The following is a 14,022-nucleotide window of genomic DNA, read 5'->3' as shown; positions in this document are numbered from 1 at the left end:
TGCAAACTATTGGGCACTGGGCAAATGTTTGCTACAACTCCTGGTCTTGTTTGGAGGTGTAGTGCAAGTTGCTCACAAGAACATTGCTAGGCTTTAAATCTCTGTGTGCAATGTTTCTTTTGTGGAGGAAATCAAGCCCAGATGCTATGTCTTTTGCACATACTGGTACAATTTCGTGAAAAGAAGAGAAGTCGTATTCGTCATCCACAAAATGTACGAAATCTTCCAACGTCGTGACTGCTTTATCTGGGCCAAATGGATTAAAGTCAAATACAGAGTATTCCATAACGATTGCAAATGGGTTATCACAAAACGCTTGAAATTGAGAGATATTGTCATGTCTCTTTAAATCATTCAACATTTTGGCCTCTTTGATAAATCTTTTCTTCGCATCTCCTGACTCACTTTTCAGCTTTTTAATGACGACTCTCTCTTCCGTACTCAAATATTTTCCAATATAAACTTGCCCGTAAGCTCCACTTGCTAACTCTCTTTCGATTTTGACTTGATTCCAAACAAAACGTGGAAGACCATAATCGGCTTTTGTTTTGCTTTTTAACAATGACGGTAGTAGTTTAAACGCCCCCGCCATTGTTGAAAGACGGCGGGAAACTTCCACTAGTTTTAGCCATACTTTCAAATTTCAATTTCAATTTTAAATTAATTTTAAAATTTTTTATCATTGATGCAAGGCATGTCTTGAACAAAATTTGTGTTTAATGGTTCAAACTGTGGATATAGGACATAGCCCTGGTCGTAGTGCAATACAACGGTATCTGCAAAATACTATACTGTATATAGTACGTAACTTGATTTCTAGTAAATAAAAGACCAATACAGCGATACTAACAATAGTTGCTTGGGTGCTTTGGTGATTAAGTTGCAGTTTTTAAGTTTTTGTCGACTAATGGCGAAAGTTTCTTTAATGAACGATAGCTTAGTTTAGCCACCACAGGCACTGACTGGCAATTAAAACTAATCTTTTCGAGCCAAACTACATGGAATTTCAAAATACGCAATAAAAAATGTTCATGTAGAGCTCTTACTTATTTTGGATAAATGCACCATTTTTGGTATTTGCAATATATTGAGAGATAAAAACAAAGCAACATTTACAACATGGCATTGCAGTAATGAAGAAATACATTAAATAACAACAAATCATAACATTGCCACAATGGTATATCTCCGCTTTAAAACTCTCATTTACTAGTTTATTTAAAATAGTAAATGTTTTCCATGTCCGTTTTTTCCATGTCCGCGTTTTCCATGTCCGTGTTTTCCATGTCCGTGTTTTCCATGTCCGCGTTTTCCATGTCCGTGTTTTCAATGTCCGCGTTTTCCATGTCCGTGTTTTCCATGTCCGTGTTTTCCATGTCCGCGTTTTCCATGTCCGCGTTTTCCATGTCCGCGTTTTCCATGTCCGCGTTTTCCATGTCCGTGTGTCCGTGTTTTCCATGTCCGTGTGTCCGTGTCCGTGTGTCCGTGTCCACGTGTCCGTGTCCGCGTTTTCCAGCTAACCCTTCTAATCGTACAGTTCAACTGCTAATGGTCAAATCAGCTAAACTAATAATGGTGTAGCTAACAACCGAACAACGAGTTTTTATTGTCGTGCATGATAACTTGAATGCTAACTGTCGACCTTGTAAAATAAATTGTAAATAACATTTTACTCGTTAAATACTTTCAATTCAGCTCGTTGGTTTACGCACCCGACTTTGTTTACCGACGATTGTGCCGCTAGAATATGATTACAAGCTTTCTCGCATTCCAGGGGCCAAACGTCTTTTGTGTTGTAGAACAAAGAGGATATTCATGAATATTAAGTGGTTGCGTTTTTTTTTATACACCCTGTATATTATAAAACTTTTATTTCATGTATTATAAAGCTTTTCACAATTTTACAATCTTCAAAATGTTGTTTTTTGGAATTTGACGTGAGACCGGATTTTAGTAACGATTTTTCAAGACACTAACTTTGTGCGTGTCCGTAATAATAGTATCTAATAGTATCCACGTTCAGCACACACTATCTGTTTTTTTGTCAGTTTTTGTCTGTCCTTAAAATAAATTTTTGTCGAAGTTCTTGTATTTCTCTGCTTCTTGTCGGTTAGGGACCTTGTTAATCACTTAATCTCAAACTTTCTATGTTTTAACTATTTTACAAAAACATTTCAGCGAATAACTGCTTTAATTTGCGAATTTATTATTATTATTATTATTAAAACTTTATTTCATGAGGGGTTCACATTGTTACCTTAAGGTATTCTTCCCAATGGCCCTCAAAAGGTAATATGAAAGGTTTCATCGCGAGAAACATTGGCAACTGTTGTGAGAATATTTTCATAATTTTAGTCTTTTTCGAATTGAGGGACATTTTGTTGTGAGTAGTCCAATGTGACACTGAAGTAACGTCCGACTTTAGGGAGTCACTAAGTTCGCGGACATTAGTTCCGGAAGAAATAATAGTAGAGTCATCCGCAAACAAAAAGGGCTTGGACTTGTTGATGTAGATGGGTAAATCATTAATAAAAACCAGAAAAAGAATTAGGCCAATTAACGTGTTTCTAACATAAGTGTACATACGTCGTTCACTGCCTAGAACAAAGATTTGGGTTCGGTAAATACCTGAAAAATTTTGATCTTAGCGAATTCTTGTTATTGTAAAAACAGCCACATTCACCATAGGCAGCCCAATTATGTATGCATGTTTATATACTAATATATATTATATATATATAGTAAATTATATAAACATGCATACATAATTGGGCTGCCTATGCATCACTTAACACCTGTGCGTGATTAGTTCAGCTTGATCGGTTTCATAATCATGTTACCACATATTTTGTATTAGACCTGTTTTGTATTATATATTATAAAACTTTTATTTCATGTATTATTATAAAGCTTTTTACGATTTTACAATCTTCACGAATTTGACGTGAGACCGGGTTTTAGTAACGATCTTTCAAAACACTAACTTTGTGCGTGTCTCTAATAATAGTATAATAGAAAAAATGTCCACGTTCAGCACACAATATCTGTATTTTTGTCGGTTTTTGTCTGTCCTTAGTATAATTTTTGTCGGAGTTCTTGTCGGTATTTCTCAGCTTCTTGTCGGTTCTTGTCGGTATTTCTCAGCTTCTTGTCGGTTCTTGTCGGTATTTCTCAGCTTCTTGTCGGTTTTTGTCGGTTCTTGTCGGTATTTAGTATGTGAGACAAGAGGTCTTCTTTACCTAGACCGTGAGCGTTGTCTTACGGAGGGGTTAAGAAAATCATTCCACCATTTTCACGAGTTTACGTTAAACTGCGGATCGCCGATTGGAACTATATTGATGTCGGCAAGAGGTACATGTCGCCGATGCAATGGAAAGTTATTAGTAGAGGGGAATGGCCATGTCGTAGTATTTTATCACATATATTTCGGTAGCTACCTTGGTTCTCGAGTGACGAAATCATGTCGCAAATGCAAACTGTACGAGCATTATGGCGGTTGGACGGAAGGCGGTAAACAGTATTTTGACGAAGATTGCTTACGAAATGAATTTTTGTTGACGTCTGAGGAAACTGCATTTCACCTGCCTTTACTTGAAGAGTGTAGAAGTTTGCTCCTGGTTGGCGCGTTGCCTTTCGCGTCTTTTGCTGGATCATACAACCACAGGTTTGGTTACCAAAAAGTGAAGGATATGTGCGACAAATCGAAAGCAAAGAGAATGAAAAGGTTAGTAATGCTAAAATCGTGCGACGTAGAGCAAATGAGCAATATAATAGTCTGAAATTGACTGGTTCATCATGCAAAAAAACCATTGCAATTTACCAGTTTTAAGATGGTATTCATCTCTAGGGAAAGAATGCAGAACATTAGTTTAGATATAGTATATTGATTTGGGGCACGATTAATATAATGGTTGTAAATTGTAATTTCATCGAATGAAATTTTTAATTTCATAGAATGAAATTTCATTTTCTACATGTGCATGTTAACTGAGGTAGTTTAACACATATATTGTAAAAGATGTATCCTGTTTTAATGATATATTTTAATGGTTGGCTTCATGGCTTGTGTACTGGGGCCATTGAATTTGTTATTTCAATAGTATGCAAGAGACAGCAGTGATACATAATGAGTAATTAAGGGTAATGTGTAACCTAGTTACCTTATTTTCAAATAATTTATGTTAGCGGGGCAAACGTATGGTTGATTAGGTATTATATAGGGTATAGAAAATTTACACTACCCTTGGATCCCTCATTGAAGGAGTAACATGTTCTCTATAGCATTGTTTTTTTACGTATATTATGTATTTATTGCAATACATCCCCCAAAACAAGTGTTTTTTGTCATATGAATGAGAGTAATATTACATATGTACCAGTATATATAATATTATATGCACTATTGATGTTTTGTATTCAGAGATTTGCCATCAGAGCAGAAGGCATTACTGAAAGCATAGGCGTACGGGCGCAACTTCGTTTGGGGGGGCAAAAAAAAATCGCCCGAATTTTTGAATTACACAATGTGCCCGAATTATAACTTTTACCAGATTTGTAACAATAGATTTGGCAAAGCGGCGGATGTACTTTTAAGAAAGTATAACAAAAATAGCGAAATAGAATACAAATATGTTATATATATTACAAAATTTGGTTTTAAAAATTTTAGCTATGTAATTTAGCTTTCAGTTTGCCCGAAGTTTCGGCTGAACTTTGCCCGAATTTCTTGATTCTCGAAATTTTTGGGGGGGCAACTGCCCCCCCTGCCCCCCTGTCTCGTACGCCTATGACTGAAAGTGAGGCAGTTTATGGATAGAAGAGGACTGGAGGAAGGCTTTCTACTATTTGCTGGCTTAGAGGTTAAACTGGAGTACTCATTGATTGATATTAGAGAGCATTCCTTATGACAAGACCGAGCTGACAAAGATTACTGTGCAACAATATGAAAGTGTGTTTTATAGAAAGTGGACAGGTATATAAAGAGATTATACACATCCTTAAATCATTTAAATAATGTTTAGTTGTGATTTTTTTGTTGATCATGTAAATGTATGCAGTATGTCATGTTGATTGCATGTTATTAAATTACTGTAAGTAGAATAAGTGGAAACATGATCCAGTCAGAAAGGTGTGTTTAAGAGTTGATCACTTGCATTGTAAATCATTTTTGTGCTGTACCTGGGTGCAAAACTGTTATCGTAATCGATGGTAACATGAAGAATGCAAGGCAGGTTTGCACATGCACAGATGTTGGAGAGCTATATTTTGATGGAATGCCAGGAAGCATTCTTGTTGGTATGTTTAACAATTTATTTAAAGGACATGTAAGCCTGCTGTACAAAGTGTTAATTAATTTACTTCCGATATATATAAAATGTTTTCAATTGTTGAATATAGGTTGTCAAAACACTCCTGGAAAAAAGAGTCGTTTCTGTACAGAACATGAAAACTCTGCATGCTCTTTGAGAGATGACTCGGCTGTTATGATGGGGGAGCCTGCTTCTAATGTGTTGAAGGATGAGGACACTACTGATGTCTTGCCCATGAAGATTGTAAATGAAAGACAGACACGGCAAGGGATGTTTCATGAGGTAAGCAGTTACATTACATGCCTTAGTCACTAGTGCATGTGGATATTATTAGTACCATGCAGTCATGATTATTAATTTTTTGTGAATATAGCTGAATAACACAGTAGATTTCAACATATCATATGGCTTCAGCAGTACTAGATGAACCAGTATTGCGAACTAGTTAATGAACCAGTTAATAATATACAACAGGTTTGTCAGAGTCTTTGAACTCTGAGATGGGTATTTAACTTGAGTTGTTGCCATAGCATAAAAGCTGTTTAAACGTGTCTCCAGGGGAGATTAACGAATCACGCGTTTTTGTCTAAGTGAACTTTTGGTAGATATATTCTGACGGGAAAACGTAATATTTTTTGTATAGACTCGCGAGATCATGGCTCGTCCAAAATTCTGCTAATATATAGGCGATTTCTTTTGCTTTTCGAGAATAGATGCATGAACATCCGAAATGTTTGGATACTATACGAAAGAGTACATATGTTTTGTCAATATCGCAGGTTCTGTGGTCGAATTCATCGAAGACTTGGGTGAAGAAAATTCATTTACCTAAGAAGCTTTTAGATGCCATAAGGAACGGTTGTGTTTACAAAAACGTTCGAAAAGATACGAAAGAATTTGGTCAGACGTTCAGTGTACTAGAGGAGTGTATGGATGATAAGCATGATGGTGGCTCCATGCAATGTTTTTAAAAGGTTATTATGCCTTTATGGCAAGAATTATGCCATTAGCCATTGTATTTATAGTTGCTTGGTTGCGTACCTTATATCCTGTTTTCTAGCTGAGTGGAAGTGCATTAGCAATTTGGCATTCCCTATGTATGACGAAATTTTCTTTTTCATAATTTTTCTTATAGCTCCGGTTTTGCTGTAGCTGACCCTGATGATAATCAGGTTGAGGGTGAGAGTGGTGTCCGAACACTTAGTTGTGGGACTGAAAAGGGAAGGCATAGGTGCAAAAACAAAAGAACCACAGGTTTGCAATGTTTTATCGCATGATTTATTTACGAGATTTATAGTAAAATCTAGGTTAGGAAATAATGAGAAACAATTGGAAAATAGGTGTAAGTGGGGAGTAATATTTCTTGAAGATGACATTTGGAATATTGAGGATTGAGAGACAAAGTGAAGCGTATATTGACAATTTGTTGCTGGTCATATCGTAATGTAGTCAGTATAATTATAACATGAAATGTGATAAAATTTATATAATATATTTATACGGTAAATGTATGTGTGGTTTTATCTTTGCAGGAATTTTAGTATTCGAAAAACCGTGTGGCGTTGTGGTTGGTGTTTGTGAAATGTTCGGATCTGAAAGTAAAAGTCAGGTGTATGCACATCTGCATAGTCTGTTGGCAAGTGGCAGGCGTCTCATCGTCCAACATCTGATCCTGCGACGATCCTTCAACATCTGATCCTGCGACGATCCTTCATCACAAAGATGTGATATTAATTTCTAAGTCACAAATATTACTTAGGTATTAATGTACCATACCATCTGATCCTGCGACAATCCTTCAACATCTGATCCTGCGACGATCCTTCATCATCTGATCCTGCGACGATCCTTCATCATCTGATCCTTCGACGATCATTCATCATCTGACAACAAAAGTATGATATGAATAATTTCCAAGAGAGAAATGTCACTTATGTATAAAGCACTCAGGATAAATTATACCGAACCTCCAACACTCCAACGTCAGTCACTCGTGGCCTTCGCATTGCGCACGCGAATACAAAATGTCATGCACGTTTTAATACAAAATGTCATCCACGTTTTAATACAAAATTTCATGCACGTTTTAATACAAAATGTCATGCACGTTTTAATACAAAATGTCATGCACGTTTTAATACAAAATGTCATGCACGTTTTAATACAAAATGTCATGCACGTTTTAATACAAAATGTCATGCACGTTTTAATACAAAATGTCGTGCACGTTTGAATACAAAATGTCATGCACGTTTTAATACAAAATGTCATGCACGTTTTGGTACGAAATGTCATACACGTTTTAATACAAAATGTCATGCACGTTTTAATACAAAATGTCATGCACGTTTTAATACAAAATGTGATGCACGTTTTAATACAAAATGTGATGCACGTTTTGGTACAAAATGTCATGCACGTTTTAATACAAAATGTCATGCACGTTTTAATACAAAATTTCATGCACGTTTTAATACAAAATGTCATGCACGTTTTGGTACAAAATGTCATGTACGTTTTTGTACAAGAAAGCAAGAACACTGGACTATCATTTCCTTCAAAAAATACATAGTTCATGTTTTTATGTTTTAGGCGCTCTCTGAGCGATATTTTCGTCCGGACTATATAGCCGTCAAGATGGAGAAAACACAAGTGATTGGGGCCCCAGAATCACTTGTATTCACTCCGCATGCGCTTGATACGACCAGACTTCATGCAAAAATCATGCACAGGCGGAAAACTTGAAAATGAAGGAGGTAAACAGAAGAGTGTTCAGTTTATATCTCAGTCAAAAAAGCCAAATTCCATGCAATTTTTACTCATGCATACTGTCGAAATCGAGTTTTGTATTTGCGTGCATAAATGTCCGAAGGCAGGTCCGACATCTCTTTACGATTCTTTCGTTCTACAAAAACAGAACTTCGGTAAAACAAAAGGACAGGGAAGTCTAGCATAGTACAATCATATACCAATACAAATAATTGTATAGGCATTGAGTTTCAATCCGTCTTTCCCTTTCAAAACGAGCATTCCCTTTGGGCAACCCTGTCCGAAAAACGAATAGGCCAGCCGGGAAAGTTAGTTACAGTCATAAAGTTCGAATTCATTTCTATATATCAAAAACTATTCTAGTTTCGTTCACCGTGACCGATGGCCAGAAATCACGGACAAAATGGCGGCTAAATCGATTTCTTATGCGCACAATTAACTTATTTTACGAAACCAAGATGGCGATTATTGTATGGTATTCCATTACCAACAATATAAAATCGATGCGCACAATGAAATGTATAATGATTTGCACGTTCCACACGTCTAGAAATAGTGTGACCTACATGAAAATATAGTTCTCGAGGGTTTTGACGTCTCACGATTTGCCTTCAGCCGGCCCGAGTTAGGTCGACTCAATACATTTCCACACAATATAAGCTTCTATTAAATTCAGTAAATCCTCCCTACTCGCTCACATTTGGTCTATTATAGCGCTGTCGAAAAAGTTTGCCGACAACTTCCACACCTCTATATTTGTTGTACGATGTTCGATCTACTATTGCGTATAAGTTTTAAAACACCAGAGTTTTTAGCTAAGCGGCCCCAACACTTTAAAATTGTCTGTTTTAAGGCAAAGTAAAACCTGAAATTCCAGCCATTGTGAGCGGTTTGTGGCAGAAAAAAACTCGAAATGTTGCCAAATACAACGCAGAAAATGCCTTTCTGCTTCGCCATTTTATAATCATTTTGAAGGACAACCGCTGACTAACAACTGCGTGGGAAACAGGCTCCAAAACAAAAGAAATTGCGCCAAATGCAAATATATTCAAATTTTTTTGGACGTCTTCTAAAGTTTGGAAAGTTGTAATATCTTTGTTATAGTTTTGAGAAATTCCATCCTTCAGTTTTTCACTGAATAATCATCTATCCCTGGATCAGAGTTCTACAAAATGTCTGATATACCTCCAGATCATTGCATTTTAAAATGGAAATTATGTATTGAGGAACCCTCATTAGCATATGCAGGAAAAACTAATGCAAGGCCAGTTCTTTTTGCAGTGGGGATTCCATACCCACTTTTAAAATTATGGCAGGAATACATGGTAAACCAGAAGGAAAAGAAGAATTTAGCAACAGCTGAGAATGAAAATTCTTGCCCAAATCATTGTTGTCTAGATTATGTCGACCTATTCGAACTTTCAATACCTGGGATGTCTTTGGAATTACAAAAGACAGAACTATCAGAAATGAAGTCAACACTTCTTTGGAAAAGTTTGCAGGAATGGTAAAGACTGCATACAACAAGGCCAAGGGGGGGCGCAAGAGAAAGGAACTTGATTCCAAAGTTAGAAGATTCCAAATCTTTGAAGAGATGGTCATTTCTGTGAAGGATTTGCAAAGAGAAAATGAGAATATTTGTGATGATCTAGAAAAGTGGAAGAAAAGTTACAAGAATCTTCAAGAAGAAAAAGAGAAGCTTTATGTGGAGATGGTTTCTGCTTTGAAAGAGAAAGATGAAGAAATTAAGAATCTGCATGATGTAAACAAGGAACTACTAGTTTATATTGACCGCCTTGAAGAGAAACACAATTTTGTAAATAAGGGCAAGGATATAGCCCATGTTGCCAAAAAATCAAGAACTCTAAAAACCTTTCTGTCAAGAGCAAAAATAGCACTCTGGTTTATGAAATCATTTGGTCTTGAGTTAACAGAGCTAAAAGCTGTGGAACAGCAGACGGGTATAGTCCATCATCTTAGTGTTGATGACACTATTCCAACTGATGACAGCAAGGGCTTTGACAGCTTATCAAGCCAAGACCAAAAAACAATAGAACAATGTTGTTCTTGCTGACAAATTTGCATTGGAGATTCATTTTATCATGAACTCACAATGATCATTGATGGGCTTCCTAAGTCATATCTTGTTAAACAGAGAAGAGGGCAACTTAATGACATCAGTAATGTTGTCCCAACCCCAGGTAATGCTGATGGTGCCCAAATATCATTTACTGATATGTTAAAAGCTCGTGTTGAAGAATTTGTTAAATTACATGATGAAGTAGATTGGAGTAAAGAGAAAATTCAAATAAAACTCTCTGGTGATGGGGCACGAATGACAAGAAATTCAAGTTTTATTTTGCTTTCATTCTCTCTACTACAAAACCAAGATGATGTGATGTCTGCCAGTGGAAACCACACATTCGCTATTGTTAAGGGGTCTGAAAGCTATGAAACACTGAAAGACTCATTTGGAATGATTTTTCAGGAGCAACAACCTAATCCAGGTTAGTGAAATCACAATCAATAACTCAAGATTAAATCTTGAGTTCTTCCTTGGGGGAGACTACAAATTCCTACTCCTCATGCTTGGCATGAAATCAGCGACATCAAATTTTGCATGTGTTTGGTGCATAATTCACAAGGATTCCCGGTGGGTAATGGACAAAGACTTGGAGTATTATAACTCTGCCCCCCTCAAACGCACACTGCAACAAGTTATTGACATGGCAAAAAAGAATGGTTCAAAGGACAAGTATTCTTGTGTCAATGAGCCACTTGTTAAAATTGACTTGGATCATGTTGTACTGGATGAGTTACATTTATTACTAAGAGTAATGGATGTCTTATTAAACAATATTATTCAGGAAGTTATTTCCTGGGATATGAAAGAAAATTTCAACAAAAAAAAATGTGAAAGAAATTACACACATCTCACAAATCTTCAGGCAACAATTAGATCATGCGGGGTAAGCTTTGATATATGGGAAAAGAAAACTGAGGATGGGAAGGCATCTGGGCAATACGACTTCACAAGTCTACTAGGCGCAGATAAAAAAAAGCTATTAGCTGAACTTCCAGATAAATTGGCCGATTGTCTGATGCCTGATACATGTGGGGTTGTTATTAAAATATGGAAAGATTTTGATGAACTCTACAAAATAGTAACTGCTAAACAGATAACCGATGAGATCTCTAACAATTATTTTGAAAAAGCAAAAGAATGGATCAAACTTTTCACATCATTAAAAACTGGATATATTCACAAAGGATATAGCAGAGCAGCAGTTACTCCTTACATGCATGCCCTAGTATATCATGTGCCCTGGTTTATGAAAATGTATCAATCTGTGAAATTCTTCACCGGCCAGGGGGTTGAGAAAAACAATGATGTGGCAAGGAGTGTCGTTTTGCGCAAATCAAACAATAAAAACCCAGCATCAGACATCCTCCAATTAGAATCCAGGCAGTGGGAATTACACGGCAGTCAGCGAACAAAGAGAGCTTATAACAAAAAAGATAGTAATTACTGGGAGGCAGGGATTAGGGATAAAAGAAGGAGAGTTGGATGGACATAATTACTTGAAATTACCCATTCTCTGCCAAGACAAGCCTTGTTTTGTTGCATAATTTAATGCTTTTGTCTAATAGCAAGGTCAATTGAGCAAGAATATCTAATTCCCCATGTCTATTTCTAATGAAATAAATATGTAAATAACTTAATTAACCAAAATGAGATCTCTTTTGAGAATTTCTAAGAGTTGTGGCTGTTTTGGCAAAAAAGGGTTAAGTTGTTGTTAGGTAATCACTTTCATTGATTGTGTTCATGCATGTACAAATAGGTGTTAATAATATAATTATAATGCTATCTTACACATAGAGATACTTAATTTCTCAGGGCGATATCTTGAGCTAGGAATAACTTGCCCATCCCTAAGAAGATATGTCTTTGGGCTCCATGACAGAAATGGTCTAAACTTAATGGGAAAGTCAACTGCTAAGCCATCCCCCATGCTATCCATTACTCTGTCCCAATTATTTGGAAAATTACAAGCCTGAAAATCAGACTTGTGTAGCAGCACAGCACCTCTTTCAATGCTTTTTCTCCCTTTCCACCGAAAAAGTATCTGAAAACATCATGGCGAAAGGGGATGACAGTGGGTAGTACACTTCTGGACTTAAGTTGCTCCAATATACCACAAGCTAAGGCATCTCTTGCATCCTGAATGATTTCATCAGGCATGTACAATGCTGGGTTTTCAAAAGCTCAGAAAGGTAATACAAAAATATGAGTTATTCTGATGAAATCTCTGAACATTATATTTCGAGAAGTTTAGATGAATAGGAAAAATAGTACAGTACCTTAATGCGGCAGTATTCAAATTTTCCTCTGGCTCCCAGCTATTTTGTAAGCTGGAGAAATTTCGCCATTTCACATAATACTTTGGCTGTAATAAAATTATTCGAGTGTTAAAAACAAAACCATTATCGACCAGTGAGAGCTGGGGAGAATAATTGTATACATACAGAAACAGAGAAGGTATAACTTGATTATAAAATCAATGACATTTTAAGCTATTTTAAAAATACACAGATATACTATCACGCTCACCTTCCCTTGTTGAATTCTGCGCGAAATCACTCTCTCAACTTCGAATAATTCCCTTGAAGCCCTCGTTGCCTTTCTTTTAGATGATCTCGATGTTGAATTGCATTCATAAAAGTCGGCCGTGCTCAAATTATTCAACTCTTTGTAGAAAGACATTGTCAAATCTACATATATATTTGTTTGTCGTAGATTTGAGTATATCGCGCCATATGTCCCGCGCGCGCGTGGGACATTTTCTGCGCCCACAAATAAAACCGCTGACTGTCCGTGATTTCTGGCCAGTGTCCGTGTACAAAGTACAAACGTGTTTTCTCAAGTCACAAATGCAAAATATACATATATGAATAGAACAATACCTATTATTCCGCAGCGAGCAAGCGCTTGTGTTTCGTCTTTCCCATCTTTCGGCGCCGTAGTTCCTTCTGAAATGCAAAGAAAAACAAAATCAAGTTAACAGCTCACTTGAATTTCACATTTGATATATTTCAATACGAGATATAGCAGTAAAAATCAGTGAGAAGTATTCGTCCGGTCGCTAATTGTCTTCTGGCTATTGAAATCAACATAGCGATGATTTGCGAAGCCATGGAAAGATCAAGCCAACAGATTATTTTAACCAACCATGAGCATGTACCTGAGCGATATTCCTCCAACTTTTCCGCCCTAAATTTCTTCGAGTGATCCTTTTTTCGTCGAGATTATCACAAGTCTGAGTTCCTCCTCGAAGTTTCTGTCCTTTTATTATCCGAAAAACATTCCAACGGACAATGCACTTTATACATTGATGACACTTAACAGTAAGGCTTGTTTTCAAACGTCATCTTCTCATGTGCCGAGCGAATTAACAACAATAGATAATGAGGTATTCTCATTAATTATCTATTGTTTTAAATGCGTTCGGCGCATGAGAAGCACTAAAAGAAGGCTTAAAAGCTTTAGACCCGATCCGACCCAGTTTGGCAGATTTGCATAGTTTTGCAGTCTCATGAAAGGCATATTTCTATTCCAACTTCCAATTATGTTTTCCACGTTGTTCAAGGCTAGGATAGGACATATCTCCCAGAATTAATAAATAAGAGATTTTGTAAACTATGGTTGTTGTTAAATACAAGCTAAAAACGTATTAAAAGTGTTTCACTATAACGCAATAAACTTCAGATTCTGCATGCACCAAAAATGTTTCCCATCCAACCCATGATCTGTATACTTACCTTACATGAAGTATCCATTACTGAAATTCAAGATAGCTGAAACTCGGGGCTGACCTCACGGGCGTTCTTTGTGGATGACATCAATACATTTAGTATGCGGTTGTTCACACAAACTCGTTATTTC

The 14,022-nt window shown here is 36.6% G+C and overlaps 3 protein-coding genes across 3 annotated transcripts; 1 reads left to right on the top strand and 2 right to left on the bottom strand.

Moving 5' to 3' along the window:
* Window positions 1–31: 31 nt before the first annotated feature.
* LOC114541765 (serine/threonine-protein kinase STY46-like) lies at window positions 32–592 on the bottom strand. The gene has a single exon (XM_028561567.1). The coding sequence runs from the start codon at window positions 590–592 to the stop codon at window positions 32–34; it is 561 nt and encodes a 186-aa protein (XP_028417368.1).
* A 4,091-nt stretch (window positions 593–4,683) lies between these two features.
* On the top strand, window positions 4,684–6,929 carry LOC114541746. The gene is made up of 5 exons (XM_028561552.1): window positions 4,684–5,295; window positions 5,398–5,591; window positions 6,089–6,283; window positions 6,445–6,563; window positions 6,842–6,929. Exons 1-3 carry the CDS (start codon window positions 5,214–5,216, stop codon window positions 6,278–6,280), a joined length of 468 nt encoding a protein of 155 aa, XP_028417353.1. The 5' UTR covers window positions 4,684–5,213; the 3' UTR covers window positions 6,281–6,283; window positions 6,445–6,563; window positions 6,842–6,929.
* Window positions 6,930–7,760: 831 nt separating this feature from the next.
* LOC114541756 (chromobox protein homolog 3-like) lies at window positions 7,761–12,931 on the bottom strand. Its single transcript, XM_028561559.1, has 3 exons — window positions 12,691–12,931; window positions 12,441–12,526; window positions 7,761–8,214 (listed from the first exon to the last, which is right to left on the bottom strand). Exons 1-3 carry the CDS (start codon window positions 12,841–12,843, stop codon window positions 8,199–8,201), a joined length of 255 nt encoding a protein of 84 aa, XP_028417360.1. The 5' UTR covers window positions 12,844–12,931; the 3' UTR covers window positions 7,761–8,198.
* Between the last annotated feature and the right edge of the window lie 1,091 nt (window positions 12,932–14,022).

This window comes from Dendronephthya gigantea, unplaced genomic scaffold (assembly GCF_004324835.1).
Source record: "Dendronephthya gigantea isolate DGI-Jeju-01 unplaced genomic scaffold, DenGig_1.0 000308F, whole genome shotgun sequence".
NCBI lineage: Eukaryota > Metazoa > Cnidaria > Anthozoa > Malacalcyonacea > Nephtheidae > Dendronephthya > Dendronephthya gigantea.
Note: the sequence above shows the minus strand (reverse complement) of the source record. Positions and strands in the feature narration are given on the sequence as shown.

What these genes read in the sequence shown, in the direction of transcription:
- LOC114541756 (XM_028561559.1), bottom strand. Translation starts at nt 12,843, where the DNA reads ATGTCTTTCTACAAAGAGTTGAATAATTTGAGCACGGCCGACTTTTAT. An exon ending in GCAGAATTCAACAAGGGAAG is followed by an intron (nt 12,527 to 12,690) that starts GTGAGCGTGATA and finishes ATTTTATTACAG; the next exon opens with CCAAAGTATTATGTGAAATG.
- LOC114541746 (XM_028561552.1), top strand. Translation starts at nt 5,214, where the DNA reads ATGAAGAATGCAAGGCAGGTTTGCACATGCACAGATGTTGGAGAGCTA. An exon ending in GCCAGGAAGCATTCTTGTTG is followed by an intron (nt 5,296 to 5,397) that starts GTATGTTTAACA and finishes TGTTGAATATAG; the next exon opens with GTTGTCAAAACACTCCTGGA. An exon ending in GGCAAGGGATGTTTCATGAG is followed by an intron (nt 5,592 to 6,088) that starts GTAAGCAGTTAC and finishes TCAATATCGCAG; the next exon opens with GTTCTGTGGTCGAATTCATC.
- LOC114541765 (XM_028561567.1), bottom strand. Translation starts at nt 592, where the DNA reads ATGGCGGGGGCGTTTAAACTACTACCGTCATTGTTAAAAAGCAAAACA.